Genomic DNA, 23,925 nt, shown 5'->3' on the forward strand with positions numbered 1-23,925 from the left:
TGAATATGAAAAAATAATTTCAATTAAGACAGTCATGTTAATATTAATTTGTACTACAACCTGTTCTAGAAGGTGCTGAAAGCTAGGTTCATAATACTTGTAGAGATTTTGGCGCCAAGTACATCACAGTTGTTTTAGATATTTTAAGATAGAGAGAATGGGTTTAACAGATATTAAGTTTGCTACATGTTACTCTCTGATCGACCATGCTCTTTTTCTAGTTAAAGAATGTTGCACAATGTATTTTTGAGAAGTTATGTTGAAAAAAGTGTGTCAAAAACATAGAAATAAATAAAGACTGCCTTTAAAAGTAAGATAGTATTTCAGCTATTTGTTATCTGAAAAGACCTAGTCCGAATATTCTAACAATTTATATAGGAACACTGAAGCCAACCCAGGCACTGAGACAGACGTTGCAAGATAAGTAACATTTATCTGGTAATGTAATGTAGTTTACTTGACATAATAATTTAAACATTGTCAGAACTATTATATAGTTACAACAATTATTGTACACAAATTTGAATTCTTCGGTATAGCTGAACACTAAGAGAATTAAATGATAAATACAAAAGACACAGTCCTGCGGCAACAAGGCGCAATTTTCAAACACTATTTGATGTTCCAAAAGGACCCGATGCGAAAACCATTCACAAGCTCTTCGCCAGACTCCATAGCACAGGCAGCGTGGCCGATGATCTAGCGGGGAATGTAGGCCGACTGTAGTACTCCTAATAACGTCGCCATGGTTTGCAGAGCTATTCAGCAAAATCCAAGGAAATTCGTCCGAAGAATTGCAGCAGGGACTGGTTTGGAACGTTCCAGCATGCAAAAATACTGAGACATAGCCTACAAATGTTCCCAGTTCAAAATCTAAAGCCACTATTGTTCCACCTGCATGAGTTGTGCGAAAGAGGACTCACCATGCGAACCACTTTATTGATTCACAATAAATGATTTGATGTTGGTGCATCTGGATTACAGGTGAAGCACACTTCCACCAGAATTGAGTCGTGAATAAACAAAAATTGCGGTTTTCGGGTTCCGAAAATTCCATTTTTAGCGAAGCAAAACCACTGTATTCCCACAAAGTTATTGTTTGGCCTCCAGTATGCAGCTGAGGCATTATTTCAACGTTTTTCATGAGACAAACGATCACTAGTGAATGTGACACTGCTCTTTTGGAAAAAATGTGTGTTGCCACACAGCTAGCGCTGTGGGGTGGACCACACTCCGAGTGGTTCACGCAAGAATGGGCCAGGCAACATCAAAAATAACAGGTGCACCACTTTGTCGATGTTTGCCCGATCTGACTCCTTGTGACTTTTTTTGTGAAGCACATTAAAAGACACTGCCTACCGAAACCATCCCACCATCCTGGGCGAGCTTGAATCGGCGGTCTGTAAGGCATCTGAATCCGTTAAGTCACTACAGCACATGATGGCAAATTTGTCTGTTTTCGCCACATTCATACCGCGAGTGGTGAACGTTCCTTAATGATTGTGATGTGATTGTGAAGACTGCTTGCAGAGGATGAGTTTATTTGTGGACGCTGATACTGTACGAGATGCACAGCGTACAGCACCATCTGTTACCAGCGTTTCAAACTATTTCGAAACTTCTGTATAAACTTCTTACACCCTTCACAATAAAATTACCGTTTGATTCACTCGGCTATCGATCTTAGTTTCCGAAATATTTAATTTCAAAATAAGGGACTATTTCGCTGGACACTCTGTGTCGATGGAGAGAGCGTGTTTTAAATGTTTTTGACTCCCATTAGAGGTGCCCAATATGGGCACTGTTTGCTACGCAGCAGACCTCGATGCTGCTCCTGGCAGGAAAGCACAATGACAGCTGATTGCTTTGGAAATATTTTCATTGGGTTGCCCATCCGCAGGCGGAAATTAATTCGATGTGACAATACGGAGAGGTGATTTGTCTTAATGTTCTGACACGCCTGCCTCTACTGGTGCCTTCGGCAACTATGGCGTGGCCATGCATATGACGAATTACAACGACTGTGGACCATAACCAAGGAAAACTCATAGTAGAAGATCGTCTATTCATCTATATGTTGAGATAAGCTTCATTATGAAAGTTTGACTATATATTTACTAGAAGTTTCCGCAGTTCGTTTCTGAGTGATGTAGTGAAGTTTTGTTTTTCGCTTTCCACATGAGAATGGATCCGGAATGAAACCCCATTTCAGTGCACCAAAAGCAGTGAAGCTCTTTCAGTTTTGGTTTTCTCTTCTTTGGTTCATAATACCGAAGAAATTGCTGGCTAATAACACATTTATCCATACGGCTAACCAAAAACTGTGTGCACTTTGCTTCTTCTTTGCAGTAGATACTTGGATACCTTGATCCTTGGCAATAAGTCCCTCCTTCCTCAATTTTCAAACATTTTTACACATTTTGTCTTGCATTGCCATTAATTTCTTCTTCTCATCATCAACATATTTAATGGGTTCAAAAGTTTGTCATTGCACCTGCCTGAGAAAATATTTTTCGCGATCACTGCAGCGTAACAACGTACAGTACTTTGAACCTGAAAGAGGTTGTACTTGACAATGTGATCGAGTAAGCTATCGATACGGGTTGAAATGCGGAATCGAAACTTAAAGAGATGCTCTAACCACTGATATATGTCATTCTTCGGTATGGTTTGTAGTTTTCACGTATTTGTCTTTTGTAACACCACAGGTACATACGGATAACCCTACACATCATATTATCTGAAGCTGATATTGACGACTATCCCAGCATTTGCTTAAACGATCTATCCAAACCTTATGTTCTGGGTGGATGTTGTACCAGATCAATGGTCGTTAAACTACCACTTCTGATCTCACGATCTTGAGCGTTCTGCTTCAACATATCCTAGTAGGTGCGTATCGTATAGCCATCTGATCACTAACAATACCCCACTGTGTTAAAATGATAAGATTGAAGGTTGCTCTGAGGACTGTCTTCTCTAAGTCATTTAGAAAGCTAGACATTTGCAGCCTCAAGCACACCTTTCTCTGATAAACCTTGGTGGCAAAAATAAGATAAATTCATAGTGAAACGGTCGTAGAGAACGATGGTTAAGGAGTTGTTGCAAGCCCTCAAACATCATTCCCACAATAAAGAAAATTTTATACAAATATCTGAGCTCTGCGCACAACAATAAATAACAATATCATTCAGTTCCAGCAGATTCTCAATAAATCAGATATTACAATAATACAAATGTGGGCAGGACTCAAAGCTGGCACCAGTTCACAATACTAAATTCGCTCTACTACAAGATCGGCCTAAGTAGCGCATTTAAGTATACTTCTGAAACATAAAATAGAAATACACTTAACGTACACACAGAATCAGTTTAGAAACCGAACACGTCTTCTAAGTTCGCCAAAATTACAGATTTCATTGCATCTATTCAGAAAAAATTAGAATAATCATTCAACACACAAATAAATAATTTAAACCGCATGAATAAAATAAACAAGTTAAAGCAGGACTGCTTGTACTTTACGACAGTAGCTGCTAACTCTTGAATAGCCAAGCATCGACAATAAGTACTTGAATAATTTAAATCGCACAAATAAAAACCAGAATGAATTGAAGCAGTACTCGTGTCTGACGGCAGTTCCTTACATAATACATAAAAAAACAGAGATAAGTTAAAACACTAACAGCTATAATTTGTGGCGTTGGCTGTAAACTCTTGAAGAGTTAAACGGGGAGCCTTGGTAAACATGGTACAACAGTAATACTGCTAGCTGGAATCTTGAAAAGACAGTGCAAATGATGGAAGACTAATAAAATAACATTATGCAAAGCAGAGCGACAAATAAAACAAGTAACCAAAACCACGTCACCAAAATTTAGAGCCAAACACACTGACTAAGAGAGGTCAGAACAGCTGTATCAAACCTTTTTTCTCACAATTTACCCTGGGACACAAACTGATGAATGGTTAATTTAAACAATAAGAAGGAACATCTAATCCCAACTCGCAATTAAAAAAAACCGTACAACTGGTGGAAACTATTTAACATGAAAAATAGTCCACTACCTTCCAGGCTGTCGACAAGTATTAACCACCAAGTAAAAGGTGACTGCACTTAATGGAAACAAGGTTTGGAAAAAAGCGCTACACAGAGTGTGCTATATTTGAAATCAGCTTCGCGACACAAGCTCACTATGACAGGCAAAGTTCTGAAACGTGCTCACCGGGTTTTGAGTTGAATAGCGGCTGCCCCAAATGACCATTGGTACACCAGTCTTGCTGTGGCCACTTCCCACGAGTATACACTGAGGAGCAAAAAATCAAGGGGTACCTCCTAATATCACGTCGGAAGCCTCCGGCGTAGTGCTGCAACTGGGAGTGGCATCGACTCAACAAGTTCGCTGGAAGTCATCTGCAGAAATGCTCGTATTGAGCCACGCTACCGCTATAGATGTCCATAATTGCGAAAAGGCCCTTGCTGCATTTTGGGGGCGGACTGAACCCTCGATTACGTCTCATAAATGTCCATAGGATTCATGTCGGGCGATTAGGGTGGCCACATCTTTCGCTCTAATTGTCCACAAAGTTCTTCAAATGAATCGCGAACAATTCAAAAATGGTTCAAGTGGCTCTGAGCACTATGGGACTCAACTGCTGTGGTCATCAGTCCCCTAGAACTTAGAACTACTTAAACCTAACTAACCTAAGGACTTCACACACATCCATGCCCGAGGCAGGATTCGAACCTGCGACCGTAGCAGTCGCACGGTTCCTGACTGCGCGCCTAGAACCGCGAGACCACCGCGGCCGGCCGCGAACAATTGTGGTCCGGTGTAATGACACAGTTGTTTGCGAACATGAAGTCAATGAATGGCTCAAAATGGCCCCAAAGTAGCCGAATATAATCGTTTCTGGTAATTTCCAAGAATGATTGCCTATTAAAGTCGCGGGGTCCAAACGACACATATCGAACGTGCGATTGTAAATTCATCATGCGAGTCTCGTGGCGCGTTTTGATCAATGATTTGTGATCGTCATTTTTATCTGTTTTACGTTGTTCATTTACTTGCTCTGTTCTCCGTGAAACATTTGCGACTTGCTTGGGAACCCAGACGATTTCTGTGGATGTCTGGTGTTCCTGACGTTCCTTCGGAGGATTCTCTAACACGGAAAAATCTCATTCCATTCGTATCCACTGTAGAAAATTGTTTGACTATTGGCCGCAAGTATGGAGTACTACCGGACGACGAAAGGAGGGACTGTGTTGACTGTGGTGCTGCGATGTGTGTAAAACTTCGTAAGAGGAGTTTCGATGCTGACATATCGTTTCAATTTCATTGCGGACAGTGCGGAAAACGAACGAGTATCAGAAAGAAACGTGATTCGACTCTTCCAATTCATCCATCCATACCGGCGTAATTCTTCTATCGTTCTGGATTCAAGACTACACGTTGCAAGCAACAGCATCAGAAACTGAGTTATTAGCAAATAGCGTGAGTGAGTATTTCGGGTTTTACAGAGAAGTCTGTTATGTGGTAGTGACAGAGGACAGTGTACCAATTGGTGGAGAAAATAAAGTTGTGGAAGTTGACGAATCTCATATAGCTAGACGGAAGAACCATAGAAAACGAGCTTCAAAAAGTGAAATCGATCTCATTTGGGTATTCGGTTAAAAGAAAGAGACTCGCGGAAGTATTTCGTTGTCAGGTTATTGTCCAGCGACAAGGTCACTTTAGTGGGTCTGATAAAGCACCTCATACTCCCTGGTACTAAAGTCATTACAGACGGGTTTCAGTCGTACAAGACTCTGAAAGCTGGAAGATTCGATCACGAATCCGTGAACCACTCTGTGGAGTTTGTGTCTTCGGATGACCCCAGTGTCCACACACAGAATATTCAGCGCTTATGGAAATCTGTGAAGTCTTCCATTAAAAGAGAAGGGCGTCCAGAACGACTTGCGTTTGCAGGGAAAAGTTAACGCATGTGACACTCTGCCGATATTCTTGAGTGATATTGGCAGAGTTTAACCAGGCTATCGTTCAAATGGCTCTGAGCACTATCGGACTTAACATCTGTGGTCATCAGTCCCCTAGAACTTAGAACTACTTAAACCTAACTAACCTAAGGACATCACACACATCCATGCCCGAGGCAGGATTCGAACCCGCGACCGCAGCGGTCACGCGGTTCCAGACTGAAGCGCCTAGAACCGCACGGCCACACCGGCCGGCTAACCAGGGCTATGGGAAAAAGGGAATTGCCCCTGTAGCGTACACATCACATGGACTTTCACATGACGACAACACCGACAACGAATAAGGTAGGTCGTGTCATTCGTAATTACAAGTACACTCCTGGAAATGGAAAAAAGAACACATTGACACCGGTGTGTCAGACCCACCATACTTGCTCCGGACACTGCGAGAGGGCTGTACAAGCAATGATCACACGCACGGCACAGCGGACACACCAGGAACCGCGGTGTTGGCCGTCGAATGGCGCTAGCTGCGCAGCATTTGTGCACCGCCGCCGTCAGTGTCAGCCAGTTTGCCGTGGCATACGGAGCTCCATCGCAGTCTTTAACACTGGTAGCATGCCGCGACAGCGTGAACGTGAACCGTATGTGCAGTTGACGGACTTTGAGCGAGGGCGTATAGTGGGCATGCGGGAGGCCGGGTGGACGTACCGCCGAATTGCTCAACAAGTGGGGTGTGAGGTCTCCACAGTACATCGATGTTGTCGCCAGTGGTCGGCGGAAGGTGCACGTGCCCGTCGACCTGGGACCGGACCGCAGCGACGCACGGATGCACGCCAAGACCGTAGGATCCTACGCAGTGCCGTAGGGGACCGCACCGCCACTTCCCAGCAAATTAGGGACACTGTTGCTCCTGGGGTATCGGCGAGGACCATTCGCAACCGTCTCCATGAAGCTGGGCTACGGTCCCGCACACCGTTAGGCCGTCTTCCGCTCACGCCCCAACATCGTGCAGCCCGCCTCCAGTGGTGTCGCGACAGGCGTGAATGGAGGGACGAATGGAGACGTGTCGTCTTCAGCGATGAGAGTCGCTTCTGCCTTGGTGCCAATGATGGTCGTATGCGTGTTTGGCGCCGTGCAGGTGAGCGCCACAATCAGGACTGCATACGACCGAGGCACACAGGGCCAACACCCGGCATCATGGTGTGGGGAGCCATCACCTACACTGGCCGTACACCACTGGTGATCGTCGAGGGGACACTGAATAGTGCACGGTACATCCAAACCGTCATCGAACCCATCGTTCTACCATTCCTAGACCGGCAAGGGAACGTGCTGTTCCAACAGGACAATGCACGTCCGCATGTATCCCGTGCCACCCAACGTGCTCTAGAAGGTGTAAGTCAACTACCCTGGCCAGCAAGATCTCCGGATCTGTCCCCCATTGAGCATGTTTGGGACTGGATGAAGCGTCGTCTCACGCGGTCTGCACGTCCAGCACGAACGCTGGTCCAACTGAGGCGCCAGGTGGAAATGACATTGCAAGCCGTTCCACGGGACTACATCCAGCATCTCTACGATCGTCTCCATGGGAGAATAGCAACCTGCATTGCTGCGAAAGGTGGATATACACTGTACCAGTGCCGACATTGTGCATGCTCTGTTGCCTGTGTCTATGTGCCTGTGGGTCTGTCAGTGTGATCATGTGATGTATCTGACCCAAGGAATGTGTCAATAAAGTTTCCCCTTCCTGGGACAATGAATTCACGGTGTTCTTATTTCAATTTCCAGGAGTGTATTTTTTAACGCTCTTCTTTTGCCGTTGCTTTAGTGACCACCGTAAACATACTCATAACACCCACCACGAGACTCAAATGATCGATTTACAATCGCACGTTTGATATGTGTCGTTTGGGCCACACAACTTCGATAGGCAATCATTCTTGGAAATTACCCCATTTCTAGTCAATGATCGGTTCAAATGGAGCCCCCACCAGCTTGCACAGTGCTTTGTCCACAAAAAATGACCCTGGCTTCTTGGAGTCTGCGACACACTCGAACCCTATCATCAGTTCTTACCAACTAAAATCGGGACACATTTGATCAAGCCACGCTTTTCCAGTCGTCTAGGGTCCAATCGAAATGTTAGCGAGCCCAGCATAGGCGCTGCAGGCGATGATGTCGTAGTATTAGCAAAGGCACTAGGGTAGGTGGTCTGCTGCCACAGCCCATTAACGCCAAATTTTGCCGCATTGTCATAAAGAAACCATTCACACCGATTTCTGCGGTTCTTTCATGCAGTGTTGCTTGTCTGTTACCAGTGGCAACTACGAAGACGCCGCTGCTCTCAGTCGTTCAATGAAGACTGTCGGCCACTGCGGTGGCCGTGGTGAGAGGTAGCGCCTGGTATTTCGTATTCTCGGGGCACTTTTGACACTATGGATCTCAGAATATTGCATATCCTAAAGATTTCTGAAATTGAATGGTTCAAATAGCTCTAAGCACTATGGGACTTAAGGGGCTCCGGAACGCCCTATACTTGCAATGTTAAAATAACGCTTATAAATTACATCTTTCCTCACAAAGTATTTGAGGTAGGAAGTTGAACTTTTTACAGATTATTTATTGGAATATGGGCTACAACTTAACACAGGGATTTTACAAAATTTTAGTTCAGTTATTAAAGATGATTTTTTTTCAATTGTAATGAAAATTCACATTTTTTTGCAATTTTTTCTTTATATATTCAAAAACATACAGTTTTTTGGAAAAAGGCTGTGTTAAATTATGCAGAAGGTACTGTGTAACATTTACTGAAAGTTTGAAACAAATATGTTTGGAAGATCCTTAGAAAACATGTAATTAGTATGAGAAAATAAAAGTTTTGGGAATCGAGCGACAAAGATTGGATTAACTTTTTAGTGCATTCCAGGTCCATAGGATGGATTATCTTCATCCTCTGCAAACTCCTCCTCCAGCTTCCTCTTGTTCCTCCTCCTGTTTACTCTTGCTTGTATTTCTAGACTCTTTACAGCCCTGTCTGCAGCCCGAAGGCGTTCCTTGTCTAAAGCAAGCATCGCTCGTACCATGTTAGAACCTATCTTCATTCCCATATTTCTAAATACCTTGCACCTTACAATGTTGCCATCATTGAAAGTCGCAACAGCATCATACACACCAAAGTGAAGTGTTTCTATTCCAACAAATACAGTCTTGGGGATTCTCGACCATATAACACTGTTTACACTTTCATTGGGGTTTTGAGTTTTTCCGTGAATACACTTTTTCAACAGTTCAGGTGCTGCTAAGTCTCTGAAAATTGCAACATTCATAGTTTTCACTCATTGAACCAAGCTTCTTCTGTGAAGTATTTTCTTTCCCACTTTGACTGCTATGGGCAGGTGTACTTGAGAGGTTAGGTTCACTCACTTGGTTATCGTCTTTATTGTTTACAGTAATAACACATACCTTTGGCTTCCCAACATTTCTCCTTTTCTTAAAAGCCTTCAGAGGATTTCTAATAACTTTACTTTTACTCATTATTATACTTCAACAAAACAGAGACTCAAGAAACAGAATTAATTACGAATTTTTTCGAGATAACGACAGAGTAAATAAACATGAAACAATCGACAATCACACCAGCGATATATATTGAACCATCACAGGTTAGCCACAACACATACTTTATCTCACATCACTAAAATGTACCTGATGAACATGGACGTTAATAATAACACCACTTGACAGCAGTTTAACAGCGCCACAGTGGGTCACGCCCATGTAGAACACATTTCAAAAAAAATTTAAAAATAGTTGTAGTCTTCGGAATTGAATAAATTATATATCTATTAAAAGGTAATAGTCTGCAGATTCAGAAAACGCAAAAAAGTAAAAATTGAACTTTTCAAGATTTTGAGCCTTTCCGGAGCCCCTTAACATCTGAGGTCATCACACACGTCCACGCCCGAGGCAGGATTCGAACCTGCGACCGTAGCAGCGGCGTGGTTCTGGACTGAAGCGCCTAGAACCACTCGACCACAGCGGCCGACCGAAATGGAATGTCCCAGGCGCCTACCTCCAACTACCATTCCGTGTTCAAAGTCTGTTAATTCCTGCCGTGCGACAATAATGACGTCGCAAACTTTTTCACATGAATCGCCTGAGTGCAAATGAAAGCTCCGCCAAAGCGCTCGCCGTTTTTGCTTTGTATACGAAATACTACCGCCAACTTTGTCTGTGCATATCGGTCGCCCATGACTTTTGTCACGTCAGCGTGCAGCCGCCGCCTACGCCTGCTGCGCGCACGCTCACGCAGCTGCCGGCGCAGAGCTCATTGACTCAGTCACGCCCTCCTCACCTTATCCGCCTGTAGGTGAAAGTCACTACTTTGCCTCCTGACCACCAGACCAACACTCCAGTTTGCGAGTCCGGTACCTCTGTAAAAGGCTGGTAACTCGACGCGCACCCCATTTGTCGCGACACGCTCGAAGCTGTTGCTTAGTCAAAGACTAACCACCCACAAAACGGATAGGAACCGACACGCTTCACACAGCAGTGCGAAAGAGTCTTTTGTATCGCCTGTCTCAAGTTGTGTGTTGTCTTTCGAATGTGGTTAGAGATTTAAAAGGAAACTTGCCCCAACAACGGCTGAACGAAAATACAAAAATGGTTCAAATGGCTCTGAGCACTATGCGACTTAACATCTGAGGTCATCTGTCCCCTAGAACGTAGAACTACTTAAACGTAACTAACCTAAGGACATCACACACATCCATGCCCGAGGTAGGATTCGAACCTGCGACCGTAGTGGTCCCGCGGTTGCAGACTGAAGCGCCTAGAACCGCTCGGTTACATATCGGCCGGCCGAAAATACAAACCCACTTGTCTACCAGTTGTACATATATATAATAAGCTGCGATTTTTTGTAAGTAGTACATTCACCAATTATAATCTTTAATAGGACGGAAATAAAAGGAAGATATCGTTTGTTTCAGAATATCCTAGACAAGTTCAACCCAGGAGCGAGACAGCTGATTCAGGCTGGAAAGGCTTACCTCAAAGCCCTGCATGGTGAGTAATAGAGGTCTCTCCTTCTTTAAGTACTTAGATAAAAGCTTCTAGTAAGATACTGTACATATTATAACACTCTATCGCCTCGAATCTCACAAACTCGACATACCTCAATTTAGTGATGCATAAATGGAACATGCAGATAAATATAGAAGATGAAATTTGTGTCCATCATTCACAAGGAAGAGATTAACACGAAAATAAATGAAACAAAATCTGGTTTCTCATTTACACCGTAGGTACTCTGCAAAACATAATAAAGTGGTTAATTTAAATCTTGTTTTCGCGCAATATCCTTAGGCAAGCTTCTGCCAAGTTCGTAGAGGTAAGAAAATGATACCGGCAGAATGAACATATCGTGCTGGAATGAGATATGGCTTGTAAGAGCATTGCCAGCGACATACTCACTCTTTACTACAGATATTTCTTAAAATTAAAGACGTTTCATGGTAGCTTACTCTCTAGACAGAAAGACTGTGTCATGGTAAAACGTCTTCTCCACGAAACATGGAGGTAGTGTACAGAAAAATGATCAACAGTGCACACAGACAGTTTATCTTTGGGAAAGCTTGTGACGACTCAGTTCACTAACTCAAAGAGATTGATGTTTCAGACACGTTATGAGACGAAAAGTTGTTTGCCGATTGCGCTGTTCCTAGTTTGCTATCACCCGACACGAGTTCCAGTCATCAAGCGAGACGCTCAGCTAAATTGTAAAGTTTTCATCGATTGCAGAAACCTGCTCAGATTGAGAAGAGAGATAGTTCTCAGCGACGATCATAAGCATTGTAGTTGGTCAACGAGAACTTTGAATCACAACTCATTCCTGAAGGTGTATGCGTCGGGACCGCTGAACCAGACACCTTACTATCATCTGTTAGGAAACTAGTATCATCTGGTAGGAAACGTTTGGCGCTACCACTACAGAAAATGCAGGGAAGGAAACTAGTATCAAACTGAAACTTCCTGGCAGATTAAAACTGTGTGCCCGACCGAGACTCGAACTGGGGACATTTGCCTTTCGCGGGCAAGTGCTCTACCATCTGAGCTACCGAAGCACGACTCACGGCCGGTCCTCACAGCTTTACTTCTGCCAGTATCTCGTCTCCTACCTTCCAAACTTTACAGAAGCTCTCCTGCGAACCTTGCAGAACTAGCACTCCTGAAAGAAAGGATACTGCGGAGACATGGCTTAGCCACAGCCTGGGGTATGTTTCCAGAATGAGATTTTCACTGTGCAGCGGAGTGTGCGCTGATATGAAACTTCCTGGCAGATTAAAACTCTGTGCCCGACCGAGACTCAAACTCGGGACCTTTGCCTTTCGCGGGCAAGTGCTCTACCATCTGAGCTACCGGAGCACGACTCACGCCCGGTCCTCACAGCCTTACTTCTGATAGTATCTCGTCTCCTACCTTCCAAACTTTACAGAAGCTCTCCTGCGAAACTGCCAAGAAGTTTCGTATCAGCGCACACTCCGCTGCAGAGTGAAAATCTCATTCTAGTATCAAACTGTCAGTAGGATCTGACTTGACTGAGGAACAATGTTGGGGAGTGATACATGTTCCTAATGCTTTCAGATACTGTAGAAAACAAAAGCGGCCCATGCTTAAGCACCATATCCACGATTGGGGATCATCCATCAATTAGCCAGCGCTCACACAGATTGTCGCCTGCTGAACGGCAAAAAATCCTCTAGGCAGTGGAGAAGGTGGTGCAAGATTACACCACTGTAACTTCAGAGACTCCTTGGTCCTCTTCGGTGATCCTTGAAAAGTAGAAAGAAGACACATAGCATTTTTGCGTTGAGTACCGACGATTGAGCAAAATAAAAAACAAGGTATCTATCCAGTGCTGCTTGAAAGGAGAAAGTACGAGCTGGGTCTGAAAAATTCAGTGAATGATCTCAGAAAATAAAGAAAACAAGAGTAAGATACAAATTACCTTCACTGGCCTTTCAAGTAATCGCCATTAACTATAATACGCTTCTGACACTGGTTGTAAGGTTCTTGGTAACAGTCAGGAAACGCTTCTTGTGCAGTCACTCGAAGCACCATGCCCGCGCTTTGTTTGATATCTGCATCATAACAGGAGATGAGACGTGGTGCTACCAGTACAATCTAAAGATCAAGCAACAATCGTCATCTTCCCCACCTCGCTCAGTGATAAATTCATGGTGGATCAAGGCCTTGCTGTCAAGGAAGGCGATCAACATCGTCTTAATATTGGATTTCGTAAGCTCATCTTTTGTTTTTGTTTTGGGAGGTTGAAAAACATCTAAGTCCATTGACAACTGTGTTGAAGTGTGTTCAGACAACAGGCCTCTACCTGAAGTACTGTTTGTTGCCCTATACATAAAAATCTTGCGGCACCTAATGAATGGCGATGGAGTCCATCCCGATATAAAGAAAATAAGATCAGTTACAAATTTTCCGATTCCTCGGAACATTCGTGACGTTAGAAGTTTTCTCGGAATGTGCTCGTACCACCTGCTACACAAGCAAGCACATTGCGAGAACTACTGCACGGAGATGGCAAATTCTTGAGAGGTGGCATGAGCCCCCTCTCATATTTCTATCTTACGATTCTCCTCTCTAATTGCATGCGGTGGAAAGTTGCTATTCCTTCACACGCGGACTTCCCACGCAGCGTCTCTCGTCACCCGGGTGGTCCGGTGACAGGCGGGCTCTGTTGAACTGGAGAGGGTTAAGCCGATGGGTGTGAGGGTGTCGAGTGAATGCTTTGCAGACGCCGACATTGTCAAAAGACACGCCCGGAGGGGTTTGAAGTAGCGGCTAGGCTAGAGGTTCCGTTACTTCGCAGAATCTTAGCGAAAACACTTTCTGGCGGGCTACCAGCGAGGCGTGGGAATGACTTGTGTACCCAGGCAGTTGTGGCGGGAAAATTCCCGCGCTTTCTGCAAAATAGTAACTGTGATTGGCTTGCTCAGGGCATAGCTCCGTGACGTAGCAAAATCAGCACAGAAATTGGCGCCAAGAATCTCCATTGGTGGAATGGTAGTGCTCTGGCAATGGAGTGGAATTTTCCGCCGGTTTTCGAGTTGCTGATTGGAACGTTTAACCACGGCCACTGTCGTGGGGGCGGGAATGTTGTGTGTTCAGCCTGTACGGGTGCTCTAGGTAGTTGGCTCTCGCCTTTCGGTCGAGGACGTCGAAGCAACCAGCCATCGCCGCCGATACGCCAGATCGTGTTCTGGCAGTCAAGAAGACAGTTTGGTAATGTATGTCCGCAGCACCGGCAGATAGGGATTTTCCTAGTCAATCAGAGCTCAGCAGAGCGCGCCTGTTCGTCTTTTTCTAACTTTGTTCTGTCTTGAGTAGCAGCAATGACTGTTGGGTTAGCTGTGTGTCTCTCTTGAGATTTGAATGGCAAGGAATTGGCTCCACATACCACTTCGTCTTAAACCTCACGATCTAGTTTAGGGACAACTTCACCTTTACAGTGTTTGTATGAGTCTCCAATTTGAGCCAATTTGATGTATTATAAATATTTCATGTGTTATATTTATTATTTTGTGTTTAGTCTTAATAAATCATATTGTTATTTTGGACAGAACTTTCATTCTGTTAATCGGTAGAGCAACCCATCATTTCCCACTATGTTAATGAAACCTTCGTTTATATAACTTATTTATCAAATTAAATTATTGCAGGTGCCAAACTCTCTTCTAGTCCACTGGCAGGGTTGATTAGAGTCAGTTCGCGTGTTTTTTTTTTTTTTTTATCCTTGTGCAACAGCAAAAGTCGGAGCTAGAATAGGGGGGCCTAAGAGCATCATTTACAAATGTAGATTCAAGAAGAATTTAGTGTCAAATACACTGCTAGCCCCGGCACCTCGCATTCTCCTGAAACGACGTATGAGAAAGAAGGCTTGTCCATAAGAAGGCACTAACATCTTCCCCAGTCCTAGCATTATATGAGGAGAATGCCGGGACAGAGCTTTAACAGCTTGTGATAATGGCATAGATGCAGTTCTAGTACAAAATCAGGAGGTGATGAAAAGGTGTGAAATTAAGCTTCCAGAGTATTGTCCAAGACGGAGATGAACTACCATGTGATCGAAAAGGAGTGCCTTGTAGTTGTTAGGGCGCCAACTAGTTCCACGCCTATTTATTTGGCAAACTGTCCATCGATGAGATAGAATACCATTATTTTTGCTGGCTGGCTAACCTGCAACAACCATTGAGTTGACTGTTGACATCAGCGCTGTAGCTGCAGGAATACGTCATCACGGTGGACTACAAAAGCAGACACGTCGACTGTCCTTCTAGGAATCGTTTGGCGGAACACAATAGCGTGGATGAGATCTCAAATGGTTCAAATGGCTCTGAGCACTATGCGACTTAACGTCTGAGGTCATCAGTCGCCTAGAACTTGAACTAATTAAACCTAACCAACCTAAGGACATCACGTACATCCATGCCCGAGGCAGGATTCGAACCTGCGACTGCAGCGGTCGCTCGGTACCAGACTGTAGCGCCTCGAACCGCACGGCCACTCCGGCCGGCTGCGATCTCAGTCATAGCTGCAGTAAGTGCCACTGTTGCCGAACGCAGCTAAAATCCAGCACTATTGGAAACACGGAAACTTTGAGGAAAGAAGCGACGAAAGGAGAATTTCAGTTGATAAATGGAACTTATGAGGGGCTATTATCCAATTGGCGGATACGGCGTCTCGGCTTCTGAACATAAGCATCACACACGCTTACAGCAACCGCGCAAATTTGCTATTACAGAACAATGTCTTCGCAGTGATCATCCTACGGGTTATTACAACACTGAGATTCTAGGCCTGGAGAAGGAGATTTCGCACAGAAGACGTAAAAAAAGGGGGTCACACCATAAATGTAAGTGAGGTTTTGACGTTGAAGTGAAATGCAGCGATTAGGTGCAGTTCAACGGAACAATACGAGGTGTGGCTAGAAAAAAACCGCACTAGTACTGGTGAAACAATAAAACGAATGCAATAAGGCTGAAAGTCGCGTGGCCTGTCACGTGACTCTCGCTCCGCCTACTGCTCGAGTTTCATCTGCCTCCTGCACTCAGTCTGCCCGTGGCGTCTGTTTTAAGTAGTTGACGTTTTGTCTGTGCGTCGGAAAATGTTGAGTGTACAGAAATAACAGCGTGTTAACATCAAATTTTGTTTCAAACTAGGAAAATCTGCAAGTGAAACGTTTGTGATGTTACAACAAGTGTACGGCGATGATTGTTTATCGCGGACACAAGTGTTTGAGTGGTTTAAACGATTTGAAGATGGCCGCGAAGACACCAGTGATGACACTCGCACTGGCAGACCATTGTCAGCAAAAACTGATGCAAACATTGAAAAAATCGGTAAACTTGTTCGACAAGATCGCCGTTTGACAATCAGAGCAGTGTCTGAGTTAACAGGAGTTGACAAGGAAAGTGTTAGGCAGATTCTTCATGAAAGTTTCAACATGAACAAAGTGTGTTCAAAAATGGTTCCAAAGTGTCTCACACTTGAACAGAAGGAACGCCGAAGAATGATTTGTTCTGACATCCTGGAAAACATTGAAAGTGATCCCACCTTCTTACAAAATGTTATTACTTGCGATGAATCGTGGTTTTTTACTTACGATCCCGAAACTAAACGCCAATCGATGCATTGGAAAACTCCTGGTTCTCCACGACAAAAAAAGCACGAATGTCAAAATCGAAATTCAAGGCAATGATGATTGTTTTTTTTGACATCAAAGGGATTGTGCACATTGATTGGGTACCAGAGGGACAAACAGTGAATCAGAATTACTACATTAGCGTCCTGGCTACCCTACGTGAGCGAGTACGGAGAAAACGGAACGATTTGTGGAGAAAAAAGTCATGGATCCTTCAGCAAGACAATGCCCCAGCTCACAGTGCGTTGTCAGTGAAGACGTTTTTGGCAAAGCACAACATTCCCATCTTAGATCATCGACCCTATTCACCTGATTTGGCCCCCTGTGACTTTTTTCTTTTCCCTAAAGTCAAGTCAGCTTTGAAAGGAACTAGATTTGAGACTGTTGAAGCAGTAAAAGAAAAAGCGACGGAAGTAATGTATGGACTTACCGAAAATGATCTGCAGCATTGCTATGAACAGTGGAAAATTCGTATGGAGCGGTGTAGAGAACGAGGAGGAGAGTACATTGAAGGAGATAACATGAAATTGTAAATAATTGTAAATAAATGTTTTTTCCAGCATCAGTCCGGTTTTTTTTCTAGCCGCACCTCGTAGGTCCGCAGCTTGTGGTCTAGTGTCTAGAGTTGCTGTCTCTGGCGCGTGGGGTGTCAGGTTCGATTCACGGCTGGGTTGGGGATTTTTTCTGGCCAGGGACTGGGTATTTGTGTTATCCTCATCATTTCATCATCATTCGTGACAGTAGCTCGACTGGACTGCGTAAAAAATTGGACTGTGAAAAAAATTGGGACTTTGCACGGGCGCTGATGAGCGCGCAGTTGGGCGCCCGACAAACCATCATCATGCATCATGAACGTAACAGGGAGGGTGTAGCGAGTACACAGAAGCATACTACCAGCTACACGTCGGTGCTAACGTATTCACTCGTGTGCCACTGAGAACAGGGCGGACATGATTCCGACTTCAGTTATCACTCGTCAGTACGATGAATCCCACGCGTGAAAGGAGCAACTGAGGCAGATAACTGAAGTATTTGCCAATGCGATACGATTATCTGGGTTGAATCTGGGTCCCTCATATGTGTACCATCGATTCTCGTCGACGAAGAAGTCGATAAACTATTCAAGTGAATCCGTTTGTTTGAGTACAACACCACTACAACAACCTGTATCTTCAAAAAGGGATAGCACAACCTCTTCGCTTCCTCTTTGTGTGAGAATAGTTCGAGGGGGGCACAGCGAATACTCGTATCACCTGACCTTAATGGTTAGAAGGACATTTGAGACACAATGGCGTTAAATGCAAGCGTCTGGGACCAGCTCTGAGTTGTTGGCGGAAGTTAAGTAGTCGCAGATCAGGGCAGCTCCCACCGATGATTCGTAAAGTCTATGGCAGGAAGTGTCGTAAAAGAGTCAGAGCGGAAGAAAGTGCTACACGTTACTAATCAAGTTGTTCATAGGTATATTGATCCTTTGATCCTTTAATATCTGCATATTCAGTTTAATTTCACTATCTGCGTGTTTAACCCAGTTTGTATTTTATATATCTGACTGTTCACTTCGGAGGAACAATAATTACATTTATTTTTCGAGCCTTCGGTCTTCTGACTGAAATGAATTAAGTGCGAAGAACCTCGCGAATTAGCAGCCGGTAGTAATCTTTGGAAATCACGGGAGGAAAAATCGGTGACATTGAATGTTTGAGTCAAGGCTAATGGCTAAGGCGAATGCCCATGATAAACAGGAAATCTGGGTTCAAGTTTCCGTCTCCCAGAAATCAACAGTTGCCATTAAATACACTAAAATGCCTTTTTATTCCAGTCTCTGATCACAATATCAATTCTTTAGACGATGACCGGTTTCAGTCTGTAATGACCACTCTCAGATCTATGTGACGATGCTATGCTGATTATATTTATATGTTTTGACGATGCCATTATGGCCGTATCACTTCATGGCATGGTGTAGAAAAGATCTGAGGATGGTCATTACAGACTGAAACCGGTCGTCGTCTATAGAATTCATATTGTGATCAGACACTGGAATAAAAAAGTATTTTACAGTATTGGATCATTGTTTGTATATACGATTATATCGCAGTTGGTGAAATTAAATACACTGCGCCGGCCGGAGTGGCCGTGCGATTCTAGGCGCTACAGTCTGGACCCGAGCGACCTCTCCGGTCGCAGGTTCGAATCCTGCCTCTGGCATGGATGTGTGTGATGTCCTTAGGTTAGTTAGGTTTAATTAGTTCTAAGTTCTAGGCGACTGATGACCTCAGAAGTTAAGTCGCATAGTGCTCAGAGCCATTTGAACCAAATACACTGCTTGACAAAAAAGGAAAGCACACACAGTGATAGCAGGAAACGAAATGGAAATTCACTGTTCGGGAGATTGTGTGATATTACCGCAGTGATTACAAAATCGAGTTAATTTTATAAAGAAGTTTTCAGTGTGAACCCACTTATCAGTATGACGCTTCCCCCTCTCTGGCCTGGATGCTGGAATGATTCGGTTGGGAAGTGTGTCATTAAGCCCTTGTATCCTCTTCTGTACAAGGACGATGTTCTTGAGGACAATATTATGGAAATGGAAGAGGATGTAGGTGAAGATGAAATGAGAGATATGATACTGCGTGAGGAGTTTCACAGAGCACAGAAAGACCTGAGTCGAAACAAGGCCCCAGGAGTAGACAACATTCCATTAGAACTACTGACAGCCTGGGGAGAGCCAGTCCTGACAAAACTCTACCATCTGGTGAGCAAGATGTATGAGACAGGCGAAATACCCTCAGACTTCAAGAAGAATATAATAATCTCAATCCCAAAGAAAGCAGGTGTTGACAGATGTGAAAATTACCGACCTATCAGTTTAATAAGTTACAGCTGTAAAATACTAACACGAATTCTTTACAGACGAATGGAAAATCTGGTAGAAGCAGACCTCGCGGAAGATCAGTTTGGATTCCGTGGTAATATTGGAACACGTGATGCAATACTGACCCTACGACTTATCTTAGAAGAAAGATTAAGGAAAGGCAAACCTACTTTTCTAGCATTTGTAGACTTAGAGAAAGCTTTTGACAATGTTGACTTGAATACTCTCTTTCAAATTCTGAAGGTGGCAGGGGTAAAATACAGGAAGCGAAAGGATATTTACAATTTGTACAGAAAGCAGATGGTAGTTATAAGAGTCGAGGGGCATGAAAGGGAAGCAGTGGTTGCGAAGGCAGTGAGACAGGGTTGTAGCCTCTCCACGATGTTATTCAATCTGTATATTGAGCAAGCAGTAAAGGGAACAATAGAAAAATTTGGAGTAGGTATTAAAATCCATGGATAAGAAATAAAAACTTTGAGGTTCGCCGATGACACTGTAATTCTGTCAGAGGCAGCTGAACGGAATGGACAGTGCCTTGAAAGGAGGATATAAGATGAACATCAACAAAAGCAAAACGAGGATAATGGAATGTAGTCGAATTAAGTCCTGTGAAGCTGAGAGAATTAGATTAGGAAATGAGGCACTTAAAGTAGTAAAGGAGTTTTGCTATTTGGGGAGCGAAATAACAGATGATGGTCGAAGTAGAGAGGATATAAAATGTAGACTGGCAATGGCAAGGAAAGCGTTTCTGAAGAAGAGAAATTTGTTAACATCGAGTATAGATTTGAGTGTCAGGAAGTTGTTTCTGAATGTATTTCTATGGAGTGCAGCCATATATGGAAGTAAAACGTGGACGATAAATAGTTTGGGCAAGAAGAGATTAGAAGCTTTCGAAATGTGGTACTACAGAAGAATGCTGAATATTAGATGGGTAGAACACATAACTAATGAGGCGGTATTGAATAGAATTGAGCAGAAGATAAGTTTGTGGCACAACTTGACTAGAAGAAGGGATCGGTTGGTAGGACATGATCTGGGGCGTCAAGGGATCACCTATTTAGCATTGGAGGGCAGTGTGGAGGGTAAAAATCGTAGAGGGAGACCAAGAGATGAATACAGTGAGCAGATTCAGAAGGATGTATGCTGCAGAAGTACTGGGAGATGAAGAAACTTGCACAGGATAGAGTAGCATGAAGAGCTGCATCAAACCATTCTCAGGACTGAAGACCACAACAACAACAACAACAACATCCTTTCCTGAGGTTAGCCGACACTTGTTACCAGTCGTTAATATCCTCGATACAGCTACTGGGACAGAGTTGATATCGGACCTGGTCCACACATGTTCTATCGAGGACTGATCTGGAGATGTTTCTGGCTGCGGGAGTGCCTCAGAATCACGTGCATAGTTCGTAGACACAAGTGCCACGTGTGGACGAGCATTGTCCTGTTAAAAATGTCGCCGCCATATTGTCTCGTAAAAGGAAACATATGAAGACACAAGTTGTCTGTGACGTACCGACGTGCCGCCAGATGTCTCTGAATCACTACCAGGTATGATCTGAGATCATACCCTATCATTCCCCGCATCATAACGCCAGGAGTAAGACTACCTTGCCTTATGCCATCCCGAAGGAGACACAAGATGACGCCACTTTCAAACTATCTCATGTACTGGAATCGGTATCTCACTGGAGTAACTCCGTTCCATCGAATCGCCGTTCCTCAATAATTTGTGATCACTCAATATCTGACTCTGTTCACCTCCTTAACACCTTTCTAGGCCTTGTAGGAACGCCGGCCGCAGTGGCCGAGCGGTTATAGGCGCTTCAGTCCGGAACCGCGCTACTGCTACGGTTGCAGGTTCGAATCCCACCTCGGGCATGGATATGTGTGATATCCTTAGGTTAGTAAGGTTTAAGAAGTTCTAAGCTCTAGAGGACTGATGACCTCAGATGTTAAGTCCCATCGTGGTCTGAGCCATTTCAACCATTTTGAACCTTTTAGCAACACTAAACACGAACAACATTAAAGTACTCTGCTGTTCGTTCTATCTATCATAAAGAGTTGCAAATATAATCATTTACAATCCCGCCTAAGGTTTGCTTTGACATCCGAGTAAGTTCCATATTTTCTGGGTGCTTCCCCCCTTTTTTTCAGACCGTGTATTTTAAAATTATACTTCTTGTAGCAACTCCTGATTTAATGCTCAATACTGCCATAGATGGATTCTCCTCGGAAGATACGAAGAGAGCTCTACAGTCCTCGCACATATTCTGCAAACCATCTTTGCATCCTCTTGAGACACTGTGAATGCTTAGTCGCACTGCAACAGCCAACAGCATAGGGCGAATCTATTCTACATCTACAGCTATGTACTTCGCAAGCCACCCAACGGTGTATGGGGGAGGGCACTTTACGTGCCACTGTCATTACCTCCCTTTCCTGTTCCAGTCGCGTATGCTTCGCGGGAAGAACGACTGCCGGAAAGCCTCCATGCGCACTCGAATCTCTCTAATTTCACATTCGTGACCTCCTCGGGAGGTATAAGTAGGGGGAAGCAATATATTCGATACCTCATCCAGAAACGCACCCTCTCCAAACCTGGCGGGCAAGCTACACCGCGATGCAGAGCGCCTCTCTTGCAGAGTCTGCCACTTGAGTTTGCTAAACATCTCCGTAACGCTATCACGCTTACCAAATAATCCTGTGACGAAACGCGCGGCTCTTCTTTGGATCTTCTCTATCTCCTCTGTCAAACCGACCTGGTACGGATCCCACACTGATGAGCAATACTCAAGTATAGGTCGAACGAGTGTTTTGTAAGCCACCTCCTTTGTTGATGGACTACATTTTCTAAGGACTCTCCCAATGAATCTCAGCCTGGCACCCGCCTTACGAAAAATTAATTTTATATGATCATTCCACTTCAAATCGTTCCGTACTCATACTCCCAGATATTTTACATAAGTAACTGCTACCAGTGATTGTTCCGCTATGATATAATCATACAATAAAGGATCCTTCTTTCTATGTATTCGCAATACATTACATTTGTCTATGTTAGGGGTCAGCCGGCCGTGGTGGCCGAACGGTTCTAGGCGTTTCAGTCCGGAGCCGCGCGACTGCTACGGTCGCAGGTTCGAATCCTGCCTCGGGCATGGATGTGTGTGATGTCCTTAGGTTAGTTAGGTTGAAGTAGTTCTAAGTTCTAGGGGACTGATGACCTCAGATGTTATGTCCCTTAGTGCTCAGAGCCATTTGAACCATTTATGTTAAGGGGCAGTTGCCACTCCCTGCACCAAGTGCCTATCCGCTGCAGATCTTCCTGCATTTCGCTGCAATTTTCTAATGCTGCTACTTCTCTGTATACCACAGCATCATCCGCGAAACATCTGTAACAACCGATCGAGACCCTTCGTGAAATTACTGCGTCAGGCGTATCAAATTTTTTGGGACAAAGATGATCTTATTCTTGCCTCAGAAAAAGTATGATAATCGCTGAAAAAGTAACACTACATAGACCTCTTGCACCCTCATTTAATTAAATAGGTGAGAACGAAACTATTGCTGCATAAATTACTCTGTAATTTGGCCCGGACTGTCTAATTCATCTACCTTCGCGAGGTGCTATTTCTCCCGAGAAGGTTTACTACATTCCGCAAGGTAGAGGTTTTCTTTTTGTGCAGAATTAAGTTTCGATAGAGCGCTTCTCCAGGAGCGCACCAGAGGCCGCCCCGGCAGTTAATAGCACCTCTCAGCGGCGCCCCGCCGTCGCTCCAGGGAGTGTGCTCTCCGTCCCTCCGGCTGGAGCATAACTCCGGAGCTGGAGAGTTACGACGCTCCCCGTGGCTTCGCAGGATTAATTGCCTTAATCGCGCTGGCGCCCCCTCGAATACATCTTTCTGGGCGGGAGGCGCCTCCACTTTTATGAGCTGTGCCGCGCGGCCGACGCCACTCCCCTACCGCGCCCGAATTATCTTCCCATATTTTCTGTGCGCCACCTGTAAGAGGTACCCCGACTGCGTTTTTGCTCTGCTCTCATTACCGCGCCCTGGCTCCAACATACAGGGTGGTCCGAAACAGTCTGAAAAGCTTGTAAGGGTGTTTCAGGCGAGGCTGTGCTGAGAAACCACCGTTAAGAAAAAGATTCGACTCGTTGCGACGTCCTCGAGTTATTTGTCACTGAAGTTAGCCAATGAGGTCGTTTCGCGCGCGTATTGCGCGTATTGCTGGAGACTGTGCCACCAAACGCTGTGTTCGTTTGGTTTCCTCAAATCGAACCAACGTATCTGTTGCTCACCTAGCTTAAATGTGTCACTTGCGAAAAAGGCTCATTTTAACTGA

General features: G+C 44.3%; 1 protein-coding gene across 1 annotated transcript in view; it reads left to right on the top strand.

Annotated features, from left to right (window-relative positions):
* The window catches only part of LOC126234226 (brain-specific angiogenesis inhibitor 1-associated protein 2-like), a 639,899-nt gene that overhangs the window by 219,276 nt on the left and 396,698 nt on the right, over positions 1-23,925 (top strand). Inside the window, exon 2 of the mRNA XM_049942915.1 lies at positions 10,975-11,050. Within this exon, the coding sequence (XP_049798872.1) occupies positions 10,975-11,050 (76 nt within the window). The remainder of the gene's footprint in view (positions 1-10,974; positions 11,051-23,925) is intronic.

This window comes from Schistocerca nitens, chromosome 2, assembly GCF_023898315.1.
Source record: "Schistocerca nitens isolate TAMUIC-IGC-003100 chromosome 2, iqSchNite1.1, whole genome shotgun sequence".
In the NCBI taxonomy this organism is placed as follows: Eukaryota; Metazoa; Arthropoda; class Insecta; order Orthoptera; family Acrididae; genus Schistocerca; species Schistocerca nitens.